General features: G+C 38.2%; 1 protein-coding gene across 1 annotated transcript in view; it reads left to right on the top strand.

The window, feature by feature from the left end:
- Positions 1 to 15,605, top strand: part of NFKB1 (nuclear factor kappa B subunit 1) — a 60,344-nt gene that overhangs the window by 28,781 nt on the left and 15,958 nt on the right. Inside the window, exons 6-14 of the mRNA XM_082483013.1 lie at positions 3,057 to 3,205; positions 4,758 to 4,921; positions 5,703 to 5,861; positions 7,592 to 7,696; positions 9,580 to 9,671; positions 10,241 to 10,379; positions 12,492 to 12,614; positions 13,683 to 13,772; positions 14,684 to 14,878. Coding sequence (XP_082339139.1) covers positions 3,057 to 3,205; positions 4,758 to 4,921; positions 5,703 to 5,861; positions 7,592 to 7,696; positions 9,580 to 9,671; positions 10,241 to 10,379; positions 12,492 to 12,614; positions 13,683 to 13,772; positions 14,684 to 14,878 — 1,216 coding nt within the window. The remainder of the gene's footprint in view (positions 1 to 3,056; positions 3,206 to 4,757; positions 4,922 to 5,702; positions 5,862 to 7,591; positions 7,697 to 9,579; positions 9,672 to 10,240; positions 10,380 to 12,491; positions 12,615 to 13,682; positions 13,773 to 14,683; positions 14,879 to 15,605) is intronic.

Genomic DNA, 15,605 nt, shown 5'->3' with positions numbered 1-15,605 from the left:
ATTGGGGCTATTGTTGCTATAGTGAAGTAATTAGAAAGAGAAATAGGTATTTTTGTAGTTGCTGGCTTTGTAGGTTTGACATGGTCTTTTCCATCATTTGCTTTCTGTCGTTGGCCAGTCAGTTTCACTTCTTGCTTTCAGTAAGAGTAACTGGAAAAAACATGTTTGAAGTAGGAAAACATCCTTTATAAATTTTTGTAAAGTTTCAGAAACTATAAAAAATTGGCTAGGGTCTGGATTGCAGGAAGATGTGAAATAACTGAAAAAACTTGCAACTCTTGTTTTGAAATTGACTCAATTTCAAGTTCACAGGGTCCTTTTAATCTCTCAGACAAATCTCTCTCAAACAGAAACAGCAGATAAATGTGAGCCTGCAGCATTTTAACTTTATCAGATTAGATCAATTGAATGCTGCTTTAGTACAGGATGTAATCAAGTATTACAGCTATGTTCTTCCCAGGAACTCCTTATTTTCTTTTTTCTCTCCTATCTCCAATTTGAAGTTCAGTAGCTATTTTTTTCAGATCACAGCTCTGATTTCGAGCAGTACAGCACACACATGCCATCTCCCTCTCATGTTGACTGTATGTTTTTGTGTCAACACCATGATGCTTAGGTTTCTGTAGATAGTCAGGATTGTAATATACGCTCTATCTTTTAATGCTTTTGATAGTGTTTTTTAAGTTCTTTCGTAAAAGGTGATAGTTATTTGTATACCTTAATGCCAGAATAAATGTTAAGTTATTCTGAAATGGTGGTGTCAATGATTCAAAATCACTGAAAATTATTTTAGGCTTGATTTATGATATTTAACCACTGAGGCTATTTTGCTGGGCACCGAAGTGACCTGGATGTCTCAAAAATCAAGTAGGGAAATCTGCCAATAAGGAATACAGGTAGGAAACAGTTCAGGAATGTTCTGTGGCTTTTGCAGCATAGGACATCAGACTGGCAGACAAAAATAGTCCTTTCTTGCCTTATGACCTACATAAGGTATTACGTTTTAAGAATTCTTTTGTTTTTCCCCTGAGAGACACTACAAAGATCATGCTGAGCTGAGTAACAGGGGGAGATTGCAATCTCGTTACCGCTGCAGTTGTATGTTCTGCTTTCAGAGGCTGGAAAGTCCTTGACGTGCAGCAGTCCTACCTACAGTTTCACTGTGGTTTTTAACAGCTGATGAAGGGTTGTCTTGAACTTTTCTGATGTGATACTAGAACACGCATGTTACTCATAATGAATATAACACTATAGATGTGCTGGGAACTTCATAGCAGGGAAAGGTTTGTTTAGTGAGGGATAAAATTAAAATAATTTTTTAAAAGCCCCCCTCTCGAAAGGTTAATTGTAGTGGTGACATGTATCACCAAGCACAGTCGTTTTTATTTTCAGATGACTTTGTGAAAGTTACATAGGGATTTCTTCATTTTCTCACTGCTGGTAGATGGTGGAAATGGTGAAGCAGTGATTATTCTGCATCTCTCTTGTTGTTTCAGTCCAGGAGGGATTACAATTTGGAAACAGGAGGGAAGCATGAGTACCCCATGTTTTGTATTTTAGAAACTGCCACTTGTAAAATGCGCGTTAATACAGTATTATACAGTTAACTAGCAGGCAGTGAGTAATGAGAAGACTTTTGCACACCTGTTCCTCCTGGAACAGCTCTTTCATAGTTGGAATTTTTTTTTTGCTTTTAGCAGTGAATAGGAAGATGGGGAAGGGCACGCATTGGTATGTATGCAGAGTGTTTCAGCTGTGATGGAATGGGTTCAAGAGGGGGGTTAACTGGAGTGAAGGAAGCTAGCAGGACTTAGTAATGTGGTGAAATTATGGCAATCCCTGGTTATCAGCATTTTATCAACAATATAACCTTAAGTATTCAGTTCATCACTGTTTCATCACTTTAATGTTTATCGTGATCCTTTAATACCTTGGTTGATTAGATCTATAAGCTGCTGTAGTACAAAGAACTTTGCCCAGGGCAAATTAGAAGAAAAATTAGAGAGGAGGGAAAAAAAACAACACTGATAAAAGGGTTAAGTAAGTGAATTAGAAGGGAAGGTAATGTTTGCTTTTTTAAAAGTGGGGTAATTTTATATTTAGCATAATTTGAAAGTGATGCGTAACTGATAACTGACTTGAAGAGTATTATTTGTGAGGAAAGAAAATAAAGTTCTAAATAATACGTGTAAAGCAAAGAACTTACTAATACAGTATATTATTAGTAATTTTAGGTTTGTTTTTAAGGCATTACTTGACATCACAATTTTAAAAGCTATTAAAAATGTACGGTGATTAGAAACTATAATAGGGAAAACAAGCTTTGTAGTCCTCCAGAGTTGGCTATACTAAGGCACCCAGTTTATCGTAGTTCCAATCATGCAAAATCTTAGGTGGGGGTTTAGCATATATCCTCATGTTTACTTAAATAAAATATTTACTGGACTGGGTAATATGTGTTGTTGTAGCATATTGAACTGAGAAACTACCTATGAATATAGAATTAGTTCACTTTAAAAATCGCTACCTGAAGTGTCATTGTAGTGAGGTCAAAATATTTTAAAACAATCATAATATTTAATAATAATTTCTTAAATTGTTTTCAAATTGGGAAAAATCGTGCAGGGGCTTTTGTTAAATACATACATTTTCTGTATGCTTCTTAACATGTAACAATGTTTATTGTGAATTCAATGTAGTAATTGAAATTGAAGGAGACTGATGTGGAGTAACTGGCCAGAATGTAAAACTAAGATTCATAATTTGGGAAACAGAAGGTTGCTTTCCTTTAGCTTTGTTTTATTTCTTAACTTTTTTGGTCAGTACTCCTGCCATTTGTATGTCGAGCTTAATTACAAAAAAAGTGTTGGCTTTTCTTTGTGATGATCTGGTACAGCTAGTTTGTCATTTGTATTTCATGAGGAAATGTATACACATCTCCTATGTAAGTTCAATTGTATTTAGCTGACAGAAAATAATCAACTGGAATCACTACTTGTTCCATTTTAAAAAAAACCAAACAAACAATTCCACTTTTTTATAATATTTATTTACAGATCTGCAATTATGTTGGACCTGCAAAAGTAATCGTCCAGTTAGTTACTAATGGGAAATACGTCCACTTACATGCTCACAGCTTGGTGGGTAAATTTTGTGAAGATGGAGTATGCACGGTTAATGCAGGACCTAAAGATATGGTTGTAGGGTAAGTCTGTCAACTCATTCGTAAAGCTGGGCTAAGGGAGAGAGAACCAAATATAAACACTGTAAGGAGCAATATAGAAATACTACTAAGAGGCAGCTAAGTGGAGCACTAGTCTGTGATCTGCGTTTTGTTTGTATCTTAAAAAGAAAGATAAATGGGGTTTCTGCTCACCTTTGTAGAATTTGCTCTAAGCAAACTAAATGAGCTAAAGAAGGTTTAAGCAAATAATTTTCACTTAGAAATTGTAGCGTTTCAGTCTCTTAGTGTACAGTCCAAATTTGTATTGTAAGCCCATTCTTTAAAATGTAAGTAGTTTCAATCAAAGAGAAGGGACTGTAAAATTACTGAAGAAAAACTTTTCCTACCATTTTGATCAATGTTTTACTTTTGCTAAAATCTGCCAATAGGCATATAGTGAAGAGGAAAGCATTAAGAAAAATAGGCTTAGTAAATTTGAAATGAATGCAAGACATGTATAAACATGAAAATACTAAATGAGTCAAACTTTTTAAGTTTAAAGCAGTAAGATTGTAGTGAAATTGTAGTTGGTCTGTTCTTGTTTAATTTAAAAGAATAATTGTTTATATCAGTAAATGGTGCTGAGGCTCCTGTCTACGTTTTCAGGCTTAGATCAGGTTTCATGCTGGCTGTGAGTTTTCATTCTGTGATCTCAAGAATGCCTTTGTTGGTGAAGAAGAAGAAGTTTAAAAAGCTGTGAAGGTTGGGAGAGAGAGATTCTTTTAAACTGTAACTTTTGATGTCCAAGCCCAGTGCACTAACTTTACCAAGCACAACAATTTGAATAGCTTTATTTGAAATGCTCCTTTTCATCTTGAAAAGTTTGGCTCATTTCCTAACCTGTCTTGTTTTTCATCAGATGTTTAGAAACAGCCTTCCTATCCTCAATTGACCCACATGAAAATTGAGTTATTGTCTTGTTTTCATACTTCCAGATCTAATTGATTTTTAAATGTGCCAGGAGATTTTTACAAAAGCAAATCTTGTATTGTGGAAGTTTTCATTCACATGGATACCTGAAGTGTCTTGCTGAATGTTCAGAGCCTTGCTTAAAACATTTTCTTTGGAAAAATGTTGCACTGTTATTAGCTTTTTAGCTTGCTCTCCAAATCATTTGGAACGGATGGAGCTTATTCTGAGCAGTAGCTCTGCATAACAGCTGTATAGGATGACATATTAATGTCATTGTCAAGACAGAGCAAACAAGGTGTGACAGCCAGAATTTTGAATTTTTATAAGTTGCTTCCACAGTGCAGGTCTGAAACCTAATAGATTACTAATTTTGCCATGGGAAAATGCCGTCCACCCATACAATATCTGCCATATAACAGTGCACATTTTACATGTTTTGTAAGCTTGGCTGAATTTTTCTTGCTAGAAAATTTGCCTTCAAGAATTAATAGTGCCTAAGCCAGCCTATAGAGTTCTTCCATTGCCTTCCATTGTGTAGCTTCCTCTGGTAAGAGAGAGACTGCCTGCTGCAGGTTTGGCATAAAGCATTAAGAAAATACTTCCCTCGATCAAAATTTGGCAGGTTTGCAAATCTTGGAATACTTCATGTCACGAAGAAGAAAGTGTTTGAAACTCTGGAAACGCGCATGATAGATGCTTGCAAAAAAGGATACAACCCGGGACTCCTGGTGCATCCTGAACTTGGCTATCTGCAGGCAGAAGGAAGTGGAGACAGACAGCTAACTGGTACGTAGAAATAATGGCCTGGTTTCAGTAGGCCTTTTACTAAGAACAGGTTTAGCTTCTGAAAACACAGATTCTTAGCCAGAAAAAGGCCTTGGGTAGGAAAACAACCTATGGCTATGTGCTTTAAGAGGTGGCGTGATGTTGCCGTGTTTTAGGGAATCTGCAAGTCTCTGCTGTCAACACGCACATGAGAATGGAGCAACTTCCTTCAGTTGCTGCCTGTACTCACCTCTGCACCTATATTTCATTGCTCTTATCCTCTTTAATAAGCTGATAAATAGAGTAATTTTGCATTATTGCTTCAAGACATGATATCCTTAAGTAACTTGGGGACCTCCTTTGAAAATACTGTTTCATTCGGCTGCATTTCACCTAATGCCTGTAAAACCTGTGGTCTACGTTGCTTTCAGGCACTTTATACAGGGGCCAGCCTTCTCTTTATCACTCTAGTATCAGTCATTCAAATGTCCTTTGTGGTGGCCTTTGTCCTTTTTGCAACCTTTATAAACTGAGAGCAGAAAATAGTCATTTTCTGTCTGTCTCTTAATTGTATACCTTATCTTAAATAACAACCGATGCACAAACTGCAAGATGAATGCAGTATATTGTGAATAGCTGCTCCTGTCTGCTTAAAAAGAGAAACCAATGGATACTAAATGAAAAGGTAAACATTTCCTTGCTCTTGGTGCCTTTTGATAGTAATGTTTGGAAAATGCTTTTTCTGTTTTGTTATGGGTCCCCTACCCCTGTGTTAATTCATCTGTCTACTTATTGGTTCCAGAACGAGAAAGAGAAATTATTCGTCAGGCAGCGATACAGCAGACTAAAGAAATGGATCTCAGTGTGGTGCGTCTCATGTTTACAGCCTTTCTTCCTGACAGTAATGGTAGTTTCACACGGAAACTTGATCCCGTTATATCAGATGCGATATATGACAGCAGTAAGTATAATTGGCTTTAATCACTTCTTTTAATAGGGGCAAGCTTTTGTATGTACAAAAACAGTATGTAGGTATTGGTATACGTAGACTCATCTAGCCCTGATTGCTTTGCTTCAATCCTGTTGAGAATTTGACACCTTTCAGTTTTGCTGGCCATCTGCTTCTCCTTGTTTTGTGAGACTAATACAACCAGAATTCTCGATCTGTTCCTTTTAGACCTGTCAGTATGTTTTATATTTCTGCTACATCCCTCTTTGTCTTTTTTCTATGTGAATCTTTTCACTTCATGTTTTCCCTTGTGCCTTTCAATTTTACTTACTCATCTTACCTGGTCCATTTCTGCTGCCTGAGTTTTCCTCCCTGTAGGTGTGGATTACCATGTTTCCTGATAGTCATTCTGCAATGACTCAGAAAAAGTACCGATTTTTTTTCTGTGCAACAGTCATGTCTATATCATCACTTCTTAAGGACAAAGTCTAGATGAAAAGGCATTAAATGCAACTGTTCTAGTATAGCCTGTTGCTTGCTATTCATTGGGGAATGTAGTGATGTAGCATAGCCATTTTGTATATATTCACTGAGTGAAAAAACATGATGTCTTCTGTTCTTGTGGCACACACAACCTGCGTTTTCTGGATGAGAAGACAAAATCTTTTCATCTGGAGGCTGAGGTGATTTACCAAGCAGTGTCTTTAAGGAATCTTGATTTTTGTTGGAAACAATTACAGATGCCATTTGTTTTCATTACTCTATCTAACACCTGCATGACGACGGCTAGTATATGTAAAGCAAAGAGAAGGAGCATTTACAGAGGTAGAGCATGTATTTACAGAGGTAGAGCATGTATCGAGCCATACATATAAAAGCAATTGAAGTTATTCTATCCTTCTGAATCTAACCATCAAAATTTTGACTCCAACTAAGGAGAGAAATAGAGGGGAAATTTTGTATGCATGTTTATGTGGTTTAAAGTTGCTACATAGACATCGGTTACTAGTTTCTGAGCTCCCAAGGTGAATTCTCGGTTGTTAGTTCCAAAAGATTTCTCTCGTTTTGGGGATTTATTTTTTTTTTTAATACTCTTCATTGGCACCATTCAAGCCCTTCCACAGAGCAGACACAACTTGTGATAGCATAACTGTCTACAACAGCTGCTTTTACTTATCAGATAATAGTTCTGTCTTGAGGACCAATACATATCTACTGATGACTCTAGTAAGATCTGTGGAGGTGGGCTTTTTGGTCACAGTCCAGTATGTTGGGCAAGGACTGATAATGCTTTCAAGTGAGCCACAGTGTAAAGCGAAGCACCGTGTATTGCATGCAAATAGTGAGATACAGGGAACAGCTTTCAAGAGTGTCACGCTGTCAAGAAAGCAGGGAGAAAAAGTTATATTCTTTCATAATGCGCTCTTGTCATAAAGTTAGTACTGGTGTAGAGTGCAGGATGCAGTTTGCTGTGCTACTTTGCTAGCTCAGTAACTGTGGTGAAATAACCAGGGCCTTATTTTATAGTTCACATTCAGTCAAAGTTTAGAGGGTACGAGATTATGGCTTTCAGATGAAAAACTGTTAATTTACTCATGTGTTTAAAAAAAACAGACAAATTTAGGTAGGTTGTATTGGAGGCTTGTCTTTCTATTGCGTTTCTGTGTTGTGCTTGTTTGTTCTTTTTTTAAATCTAAAACTGTCTTGAAGATAAGCGTTTTTTTAATCTTTCCTTTCAATAGAAGCTCCCAATGCCTCCAACTTAAAAATCGTAAGAATGGACAGAACAGCAGGGTGTGTAACAGGAGGGGAAGAAATTTACCTTCTCTGTGACAAGGTTCAGAAAGGTAAGAGTCCCGACTATTGTAAGGCACACCAGGGTGTTTGTCTGGAGTACATGTGAAGCCTGCTGTGCTGCCTTAGTATTCTCCCGCTCTGATAGAGCAGCAGGATTTGTAAGCACTCAGCCTTTCCAGAAGTTGGACCAGCAGTCCAGAAAATGAATAAATCAAAATAGTCTGTTTCAAAGCAAATTCAGCCTCCATTAGAGACCATGTGATTATCTGTGTTCTTCTCAAATTTCTGCCCTTGCCCATGTTCTGGGGGTGTTGTGGGTGGTCGGTCCTGGGTGATGTTTGATTCCATTAACTAACACCTTTTCTGAATTATTCTAAAGTTTCTGATTTATTAAGTACCTGATTATCAAGAGCAAATATGAGCATTCTCTATTACCCACCGATGAGAACTGAATGTGTTCAGTACTGCTGCTAGTAACTTCGTTTTTATGTGTATGCTAATGGTAGAGATTACTCTGTGTAAATGGGTATTTCTCACAGACTCATTTTGGTAACTTCTGTTCATGGCTACGAATATGTCAGGATTGGGCAGTGTGGATTTGGATGCTTTGGTTTTGGATACGAAAATAATGGTTAATGTGGTTGGTTGTAGTATTTGGGCTGAACTAAAAAGAAAAAAACAGGATTGAGGGAAATCCTTTTCATTTTTCAGCTATAGGTAATACCTGGGACTCCCTGGTGTAGGTTGCATGGTGGAGTGGGTGCCCTGGTCTCACCTGGTTGGAATCAGACCCTGCACATGTTATTAAAATCACACTGATGTTTTAATACAGGCTGTCCTTTTCCACTGCTCTTTCCCACAAATGTTCTTCTACCACTTAGGAAAGAGAGAGGGCTTTGGGGGATTTTAGGGGCTTTGTAAAAACTGTTACACGTCAGTAGCATATACACCCTCTGCTATCACAAGGACTGAGATGAAATGTAACTCTTGTGCACAAAATAAATAAATAAGTGTCTGACTCAGTGGAAGCCCTGAGGTGGGGTTTCCCCTTAGCCGGATTGGGGTTTCCCCTGACCTCATTACTCTCAGAAACCTCCTGCCTGAAGGAACTTGAGCACACAGGACAGCAGGACTGGAAGTGGTGGTTCACAGTCTTGAGACTAGCAGGTGGTGGATCAGAGGAAGCTGTCTGCTCCAAAAGCCAGTCCTGCGTCACTCACCCTACGAGAGAATAGGCTTTTTCTAGTCTTTTCTCACTCGGAGTGCTGGGGAAGGAATATGCTAGTGTGATATTGCCCAGCTTCTCCTAAAAAATATAAGTAAATAAATAAATATAAAGGGAATGAAAGAAAATTTGTTTAGAGGAGCAGAAGCCAAATCACATGTTTCTGGCCCGTGCTGTGTTTGGGAGGTGAGGGATCACTGCTGACATGCCGCTCGCCCACTCCCTTGCCATCTCTCTGAGCTGCAGCTCCCAAATGGCACTCTGCCAGCAGCAAGCGGAACTTGAACTGTGGCACTTCAGGTTTTGCTACAGTTTTTTGAACTGAAACTGTTAGAGGAGAGAGGGTGGTTTCTACTTTTCACACTTCAAGTTCTCCCCTCCCTACATGTTTGTTCCAAATAAAGCTCCTCTGGAATGTTTTATGGCCCTAGAATAAGAAGAGGTAGTGAATCTAGTTCTCCTTTTACTGCTCAGTAGATGGAGACCAACTTCAGTGAAGTCATTAGAATTAGGCTGCTCTGAAATTGATGTCAAAAATGGGTTATTTATGATGTTTTCGTAAAATGGATAAAGATAATTCATGTATCACTTATGTAATATTATCATCCAGCCATAAAGTAACCATGTTGATTTTATCTGAAATAAACTTAGCCAAAGGTTAAACAAATGCACAAACATCCCAAAGAGTGTTTCTTTCACTTTTTGCAGATGATATTCAAATACGTTTCTATGAAGAGGATGAAAATGGTGGTATGTGGGAAGGCTTTGGAGACTTTTCTCCTACAGATGTACATAGACAGGTAAGTAACAGAGCATTTGTTAATGATCTTGTCTCTGTAAACTGGGATTCTATTATAATTGCTATGTTAGGTGAAAGCATCTGTATCCCATACTAATCTCTTCTTTTGTGGGTTACTTCCTAATAATAATACAATCTTGAACTATTGTTTAAAGGCGTACATTAGGTAACTAGGCAGGTAAGGAATACAGCATGAGGAAATTTGGAAATAGACACATTGCTTTAACACGCACCAGTGTAAACTGAGATATGAGATATAAAAAGCTCTCAGAGCTCCTGTGAACACACTGAGAAATAGATGCTAAACAATGAGAGGACAAACAATGCAGCACTAACATACATGATGTGGTGTTACTTTGCATGGCAGTTCTGTCTTTCCCAAAAGGCTCTAGGAGTCAAACTCAAAAGTGCAACTGAAAACCGAAATGGAAGTTTATTACTGTATCCGCCATTTGCTAAGAATTTTTGTCTCCCAAGCTGTGAACCAACTTCCTACAAAATGACACAAATGTAAAAGCAAGGTTGTCAAAATCCATGCTCCATGGTAGATGTGCTTATCTTCCTTCACAGTTTGCTATTGTGTTCAAAACACCCAAGTATCGAGACGTCAATATCACAAAGCCAGCATCTGTATTTGTACAACTGCGTCGGAAATCTGATCTAGAAACAAGCGAACCAAAGCCCTTTCTCTACTATCCAGAAATAAAAGGTAATTCTTTAAACCTCTTTATATATCGGAAACAGAAACTGTAGGGTCCTTAGGAATGTTTTTAATAAGATGGGACTTGCTGGACGAGGGATTTATTTTTTTTTTTTGTAGTTTTTATTTTTAGAAAACAGGATATTTGCCTCCTTGTTTTGTGCAGAGCTAATATAAAAAGTGATAGCTCTGTAATGGGTTTGTAGGTTTTTTGTTGGACTGGTAGGCAGTAAATCCATGACTGTTCCTACTGAGGCTTTCTCCCTGCAGGTTTCCTATATGCATGCATGTCTGTCCATACAGTAGATGGCACTCTCTTCCCTGAGTTTTTGCAAAATAATATCTGGGGACGTTTTACTGTCAGTACTTTTAGATGAAATGTTAAACCAAAGACTGGTTGGTATCTGGTGGAAAAAGAATGTGTTTTGTAGCTCTCTCCTTTTACTATCATGCCTGACAATTTCACTGATGCTTTTGAATTTTCCTGTTGCCTGTGCTACTTAAGACACTTCTTGTGAGAGCTGGGAAAGTGCTATTTCAATCTCTTGTGTTAAAAACATTTCTTAGCAAAAGTAGAATAGTTGGCATCAGACCTGCTTCCTAAGTTGTTAGTGAAAAGAAGTTTAACTAGCCCTTTAAAGTCTATATTTGAAATATTTGATGTGAACGGCAGCAGCAATTACGGTTTTAAATATCAATAATGTTAATGATATGGAAATGCCTTGAGGCCTAAGTCAGAATTGCTGTTTCATAAGCAAAGTTGCCAGATTTGAAGCAAACCTCTTTCGTGTGCCTCTTAAAGGAGTAAAATTAATTCGACATTGTTATGTGCATTTTCGGATCCCCTACACAACCTAACCATGAAATTACCATTTAGGGACTTTTTTTTCTGTTGTTGCAAGTGTTCACACAAATTTAGATACATGTATGTGGATTTTTTGTTTGTTTCTCTGACTAGATTGCTCTCTAGAGTTTTCTCTCCTCATTTGTGTGAGTATGCCTGGTGCGTGCATGCATACATACTTATAGATCATGTATGCCTGGAAATAATGCACTTCTTTTCAGTGTACTGTTTCATGTATTCACCTCTCTCATTTGATGCACCAACTGATGTGCCTGTGCATGAAACTTTTTTGTCATATGGCTGTTGAAAACTACTAGATCGTTTAATCAACAAAGGATATTTTGTTCTTTCCTCAACAGTTCTACTGGATTTTAACCCCTGTAATGTTTGTATCCCTATTTTTGTAGCTCTTGTCATGACATTTTCACTTGCCTCAGTCACTGGGATACTACTTTTAAATCTTTGTGTACTGCTTTCCTGGGGGGGCTAAGTTTTATTTTGTACTTACGCTATAAAATATTTAGGCATTTTTTCTACTGCTGCTCAGCATGGTTTGACAGTGTTATGTCTTGCCTGAAGATAAGCTATCTTTATTCTGGTGGCTTTTCTGATATTTTAAGTGAATAATTTCAAGCTAGTGTTGTTTTCACCATTTCTTGCCATCCCTACCCTTAAACAAAAGTTTAAAGCGCACTGCAATGTGCAGAATACTCTGCACTGTTGGAAATGAAAGTGCCTTGTGATTTGCTGACCCTTTGATAATGGTCCATTTCTGAAGTAGATTTCCTTAGTAGAAGTGCCTGTGCTTATATTGCCCAAAGGCAAAGTTTCTTGAACAAGTTTGTGGTTCAGGACACTTGTGCTGGTTTATGACTTGACTTAGACATAGAAGAATTTGGGGACCACTGATTTCCAGGGCTTTAAGTACGAGACACTTTTGAAAGAAACTCTGAGCCCCCTAAGACATCTCTGCACATTTCCCTTCCAGTCTGAGCGCAAGGCACCTGACGTAACTGAAGAGACTATGCATATCAGAGCAATGCTGATGGTCTAGCTGGGGACTTGGCACTCGCTTGTTTCTCTCAGGAATTCTCACTGCTCCATTACATACAAAGTCGTGCTATTATTTGGAGCTAGAAGAGAGTTGACTCCTACAATACTCTGCATTTTCCTTTATAAACTAGTAAAATTTAGTCATGTTTACTGTATGCACATCCTGTTCTGTGCATGGCCACCAGTAGGAGTGACTCCTTATCCATCTATTCCTTCTAACCCAGATAAAGAAGAAGTGCAAAGGAAACGACAGAAGCTCATGCCAAACTTCTCTGATGGCTATGGTGGAGGCAGTGGCGCAGGAGGCGGTGGCATGTATGGAGGGGGAGGTGGCGGTGCTGGCTCTGGTAAGGCAGCAGTTTTGGGTGAGAGGGGAAGGGGTTCTAATTTGAGAGCAGGACAGATGTTTGTTCTGATTTTTAAAATGTGATGAGGATTTCATCGTCTTCTAGGTAGATAAGACCTGACTCTTCTGTCCTTGTACCAGCGTTACTCATTTCAATCAAGCATCTCCTCATTTGCTAAATATTTCATCAGCTCCTTTGCCTTCCTGCTTGGATATAAGGCTCGTGGTGACTTTTTTTTGTCTCTTCCTTGAAGCTTTAAGTCACAGAGAATGCCTTTCTAGTTGAGGGAGTCAGTCAGGAATTCATCATACCTTAGCTTTCTTGCTTCCTAGGGTCTCGAAGACACTGAAATTCATGAGACGACTCAGATAAGTACCATCTTGGGTGCTTGGAATTACACAGGTTCTTAACTATTTCTGGGACCAGGAGTGGAATTGGGCAAATTAACCCTGTTCATGCAAGGAACTATTAAAGAATTTTTGAGATACTGTTTAGTAAATTTTCTACTGTGCTCTATCTGTTGAAGCCAGAGCATACCTGAAATGTAAGATCATAAGAGCACTGCTTTGATTCTTGCAGCAGAGCATTAAAAACCTGTAGATCAGCAGATGTTGTCTGATCCACAATACCTTTGCAACCCTTTTTTTAGAGCAGGGGAAAGAGCAGCAGTTTTCAAACGATTACATGCATTGCTAGCAGCACATCTATAACATTACAACAGATTTGTATTCTGGTGTTATCATGAAGATTCGAAAGCATAGAGGTAGCTTGTGAAGTCTCAGTTGAGTTTTGGATGAAGCATACTAGTGATACTACATTTGTGTGGTCTTACAGATGTTGGGATAGAGAGTGTCACTAGCCAACCATCTAGAATTTCTTTGGATTTTTGAAGGGGTGGGAGGGAGTTTGCCTTCATTCTGGAATATTTATTTTTAATCAGATGGAATAAAGCAGAAGGTATGTAGAAAACAAAATTTCAGTTCTTTAGGTTCAGCATTCTTCCAGATGGTGTTTTCATTGCTCTAGGATGTAATTCTATTAATTCTTAAATCTTTTGCCTTTCTTTAGGGTTCAGTTACCCTTCATATGGATATTCTGCTTTTGGAGGGATGCATTTCCACCCTGGCACAACAAAGTCCAATGCTGGAATGAAACATGGTAACAGTAAAAATGTTGTTCTTGTAACAGTTGAATTGAGTTTGATCATCTTTGTTTTCTTCCACAGTATCAACTGAAGTGTCATGCAGGTCTAGCTAAGTGTGCTGAGGAGGGCTATTTTTTTTCCCTAGAATCAGTCTCTTGTCTAGAGCCTCTGGCAACAGAGGGCTTTGTGTACTTTATACTACCCTACTTCTCTTTTATTCTCTCCAAGTCTATCTTAAAAGCTGCGTGCATGTTCCTTTTTACTGCTAATCCCTGAGAAGCAGTCACCAAAACCCCTCCATATGCTTTGATGTTCGGTGTATGTTTCTAGCAACAGCCCTTCTGCTTGCTTGAACATGCTGGTTACAGGTGACCCAAGGACTAGAACAGAGAAAAGGTATCTTCCTTTATTGCCGCAGTCTGGTACTACACAGTAGCCCAGAGAAATAACATAAAAGTCAGTGGAAAAGGTTGAGTTAATAATGAGAGCGTTCTTGGCTTCCTAAAATAGGGAAGTAATTTCAAATCTACATGTTGAATACTCTGTAGTTATTTCCAGAGTCTCAGGGATAAATTTGCTGTCAGAAAAACAAAAGTAAATCTAAATAATTCTGCTAGATTTCCTGGGATACTTCAGACTTGCATTCTTCTACCATAAAAAGAGAGGTATATCTATTTTTATATATAAAACTTGAAAGCAGAAGCTGTCAAAACCATAACATCGCTTTAGAGCAAGTTATGTTGCTATGACTGTCCATATGTGTTGGCATGTGGAGTATTATGATTCATGACTGTTTAATGATAACACCTATGTCAAAGTACATTTTTGTATCGAGTTCTTTAGGGTTTGGTTTTGGCTAGTTGATCTTTATCACTTGCATGAAAAAGCAACAGTATTGGACACTAATGATAATTTTTGTTTGAAGGACTATCAAATAGCACAGCTGAACAAGATGGGAAGACCTCTGATAAACAAAGTGACAAATGGGACACGAAACATGATATGAGAGTGGTAACTATGGAGAGGAATGAGTGCAGAGCCTCTGGTAGGAACAAGGAAAAGGAAGATGCTGCTTCTTCCTGTAAAACCGAAGTAAATGAAGCAGATTGCAGGTGGCAGGGTAAGTGAGCAAATAAATGTGTTTAGGGTACATCAAACTACAGTATGAGCAAAGCTACTGTTAAAGGCCTGGAAACTCCATAAATGTCTGCTTGCAATTTTCAAAATATGATAACGCCTCCTGGAGGAAACAGGAGGGGATTCTGTTCCCCCAAATCTAAGGTCCCACCCCATACATGGTTCTGTAGATAATCTTCCACATCTGTACTGCCACAGGGCAACTGAGCTTCTGCTTGTCATGCAACGAGAAGAGGTAGCTTAGCCTGCTGGGCACATTTAACGCTGCTTTATAATCAACCTGTATGAGGAAGACTGAAAGCAGTGAAGGTACATGGTATACAGGCCAGCAGTTGACGTGGCTTTTGATATTTGACAGGCTTTAATGGATGAGTAAATTGATGTTGGTGTGATTGTTGCAGTGGTTCTTCCCTGCAATTCTACTGTTAAATTGCATACGAAGTAGAATTAAAGGTTTGAATTTAAAATGTAAATGTATGTGTTCCCGTGTGACAAATACACAGTAAAATAACACTGTTGGGTAGCAAAGTCTTATCCATCAAACTGGTGAACAAAAGGGGAGGAAGACAAGAGTAGTGATTAGAAATGGTTTAGCAGTGGAGTCGTAAAATATACGAAGACTACAAATCACCCTTTTCCAGACAGTAAGAATTCCTTTTCCTGGATTGTTTTTGAAAAGAGTTGATCACTTTTTTAAACTAGTTGAGTAA

Source organism: Vanellus vanellus (genome assembly GCF_965231255.1).
Source record: "Vanellus vanellus genome assembly, chromosome: 4".
Lineage (NCBI taxonomy): Eukaryota > Metazoa > Chordata > Aves > Charadriiformes > Charadriidae > Vanellus > Vanellus vanellus.
This window is presented reverse-complemented; position numbering and strand designations above follow the sequence as displayed.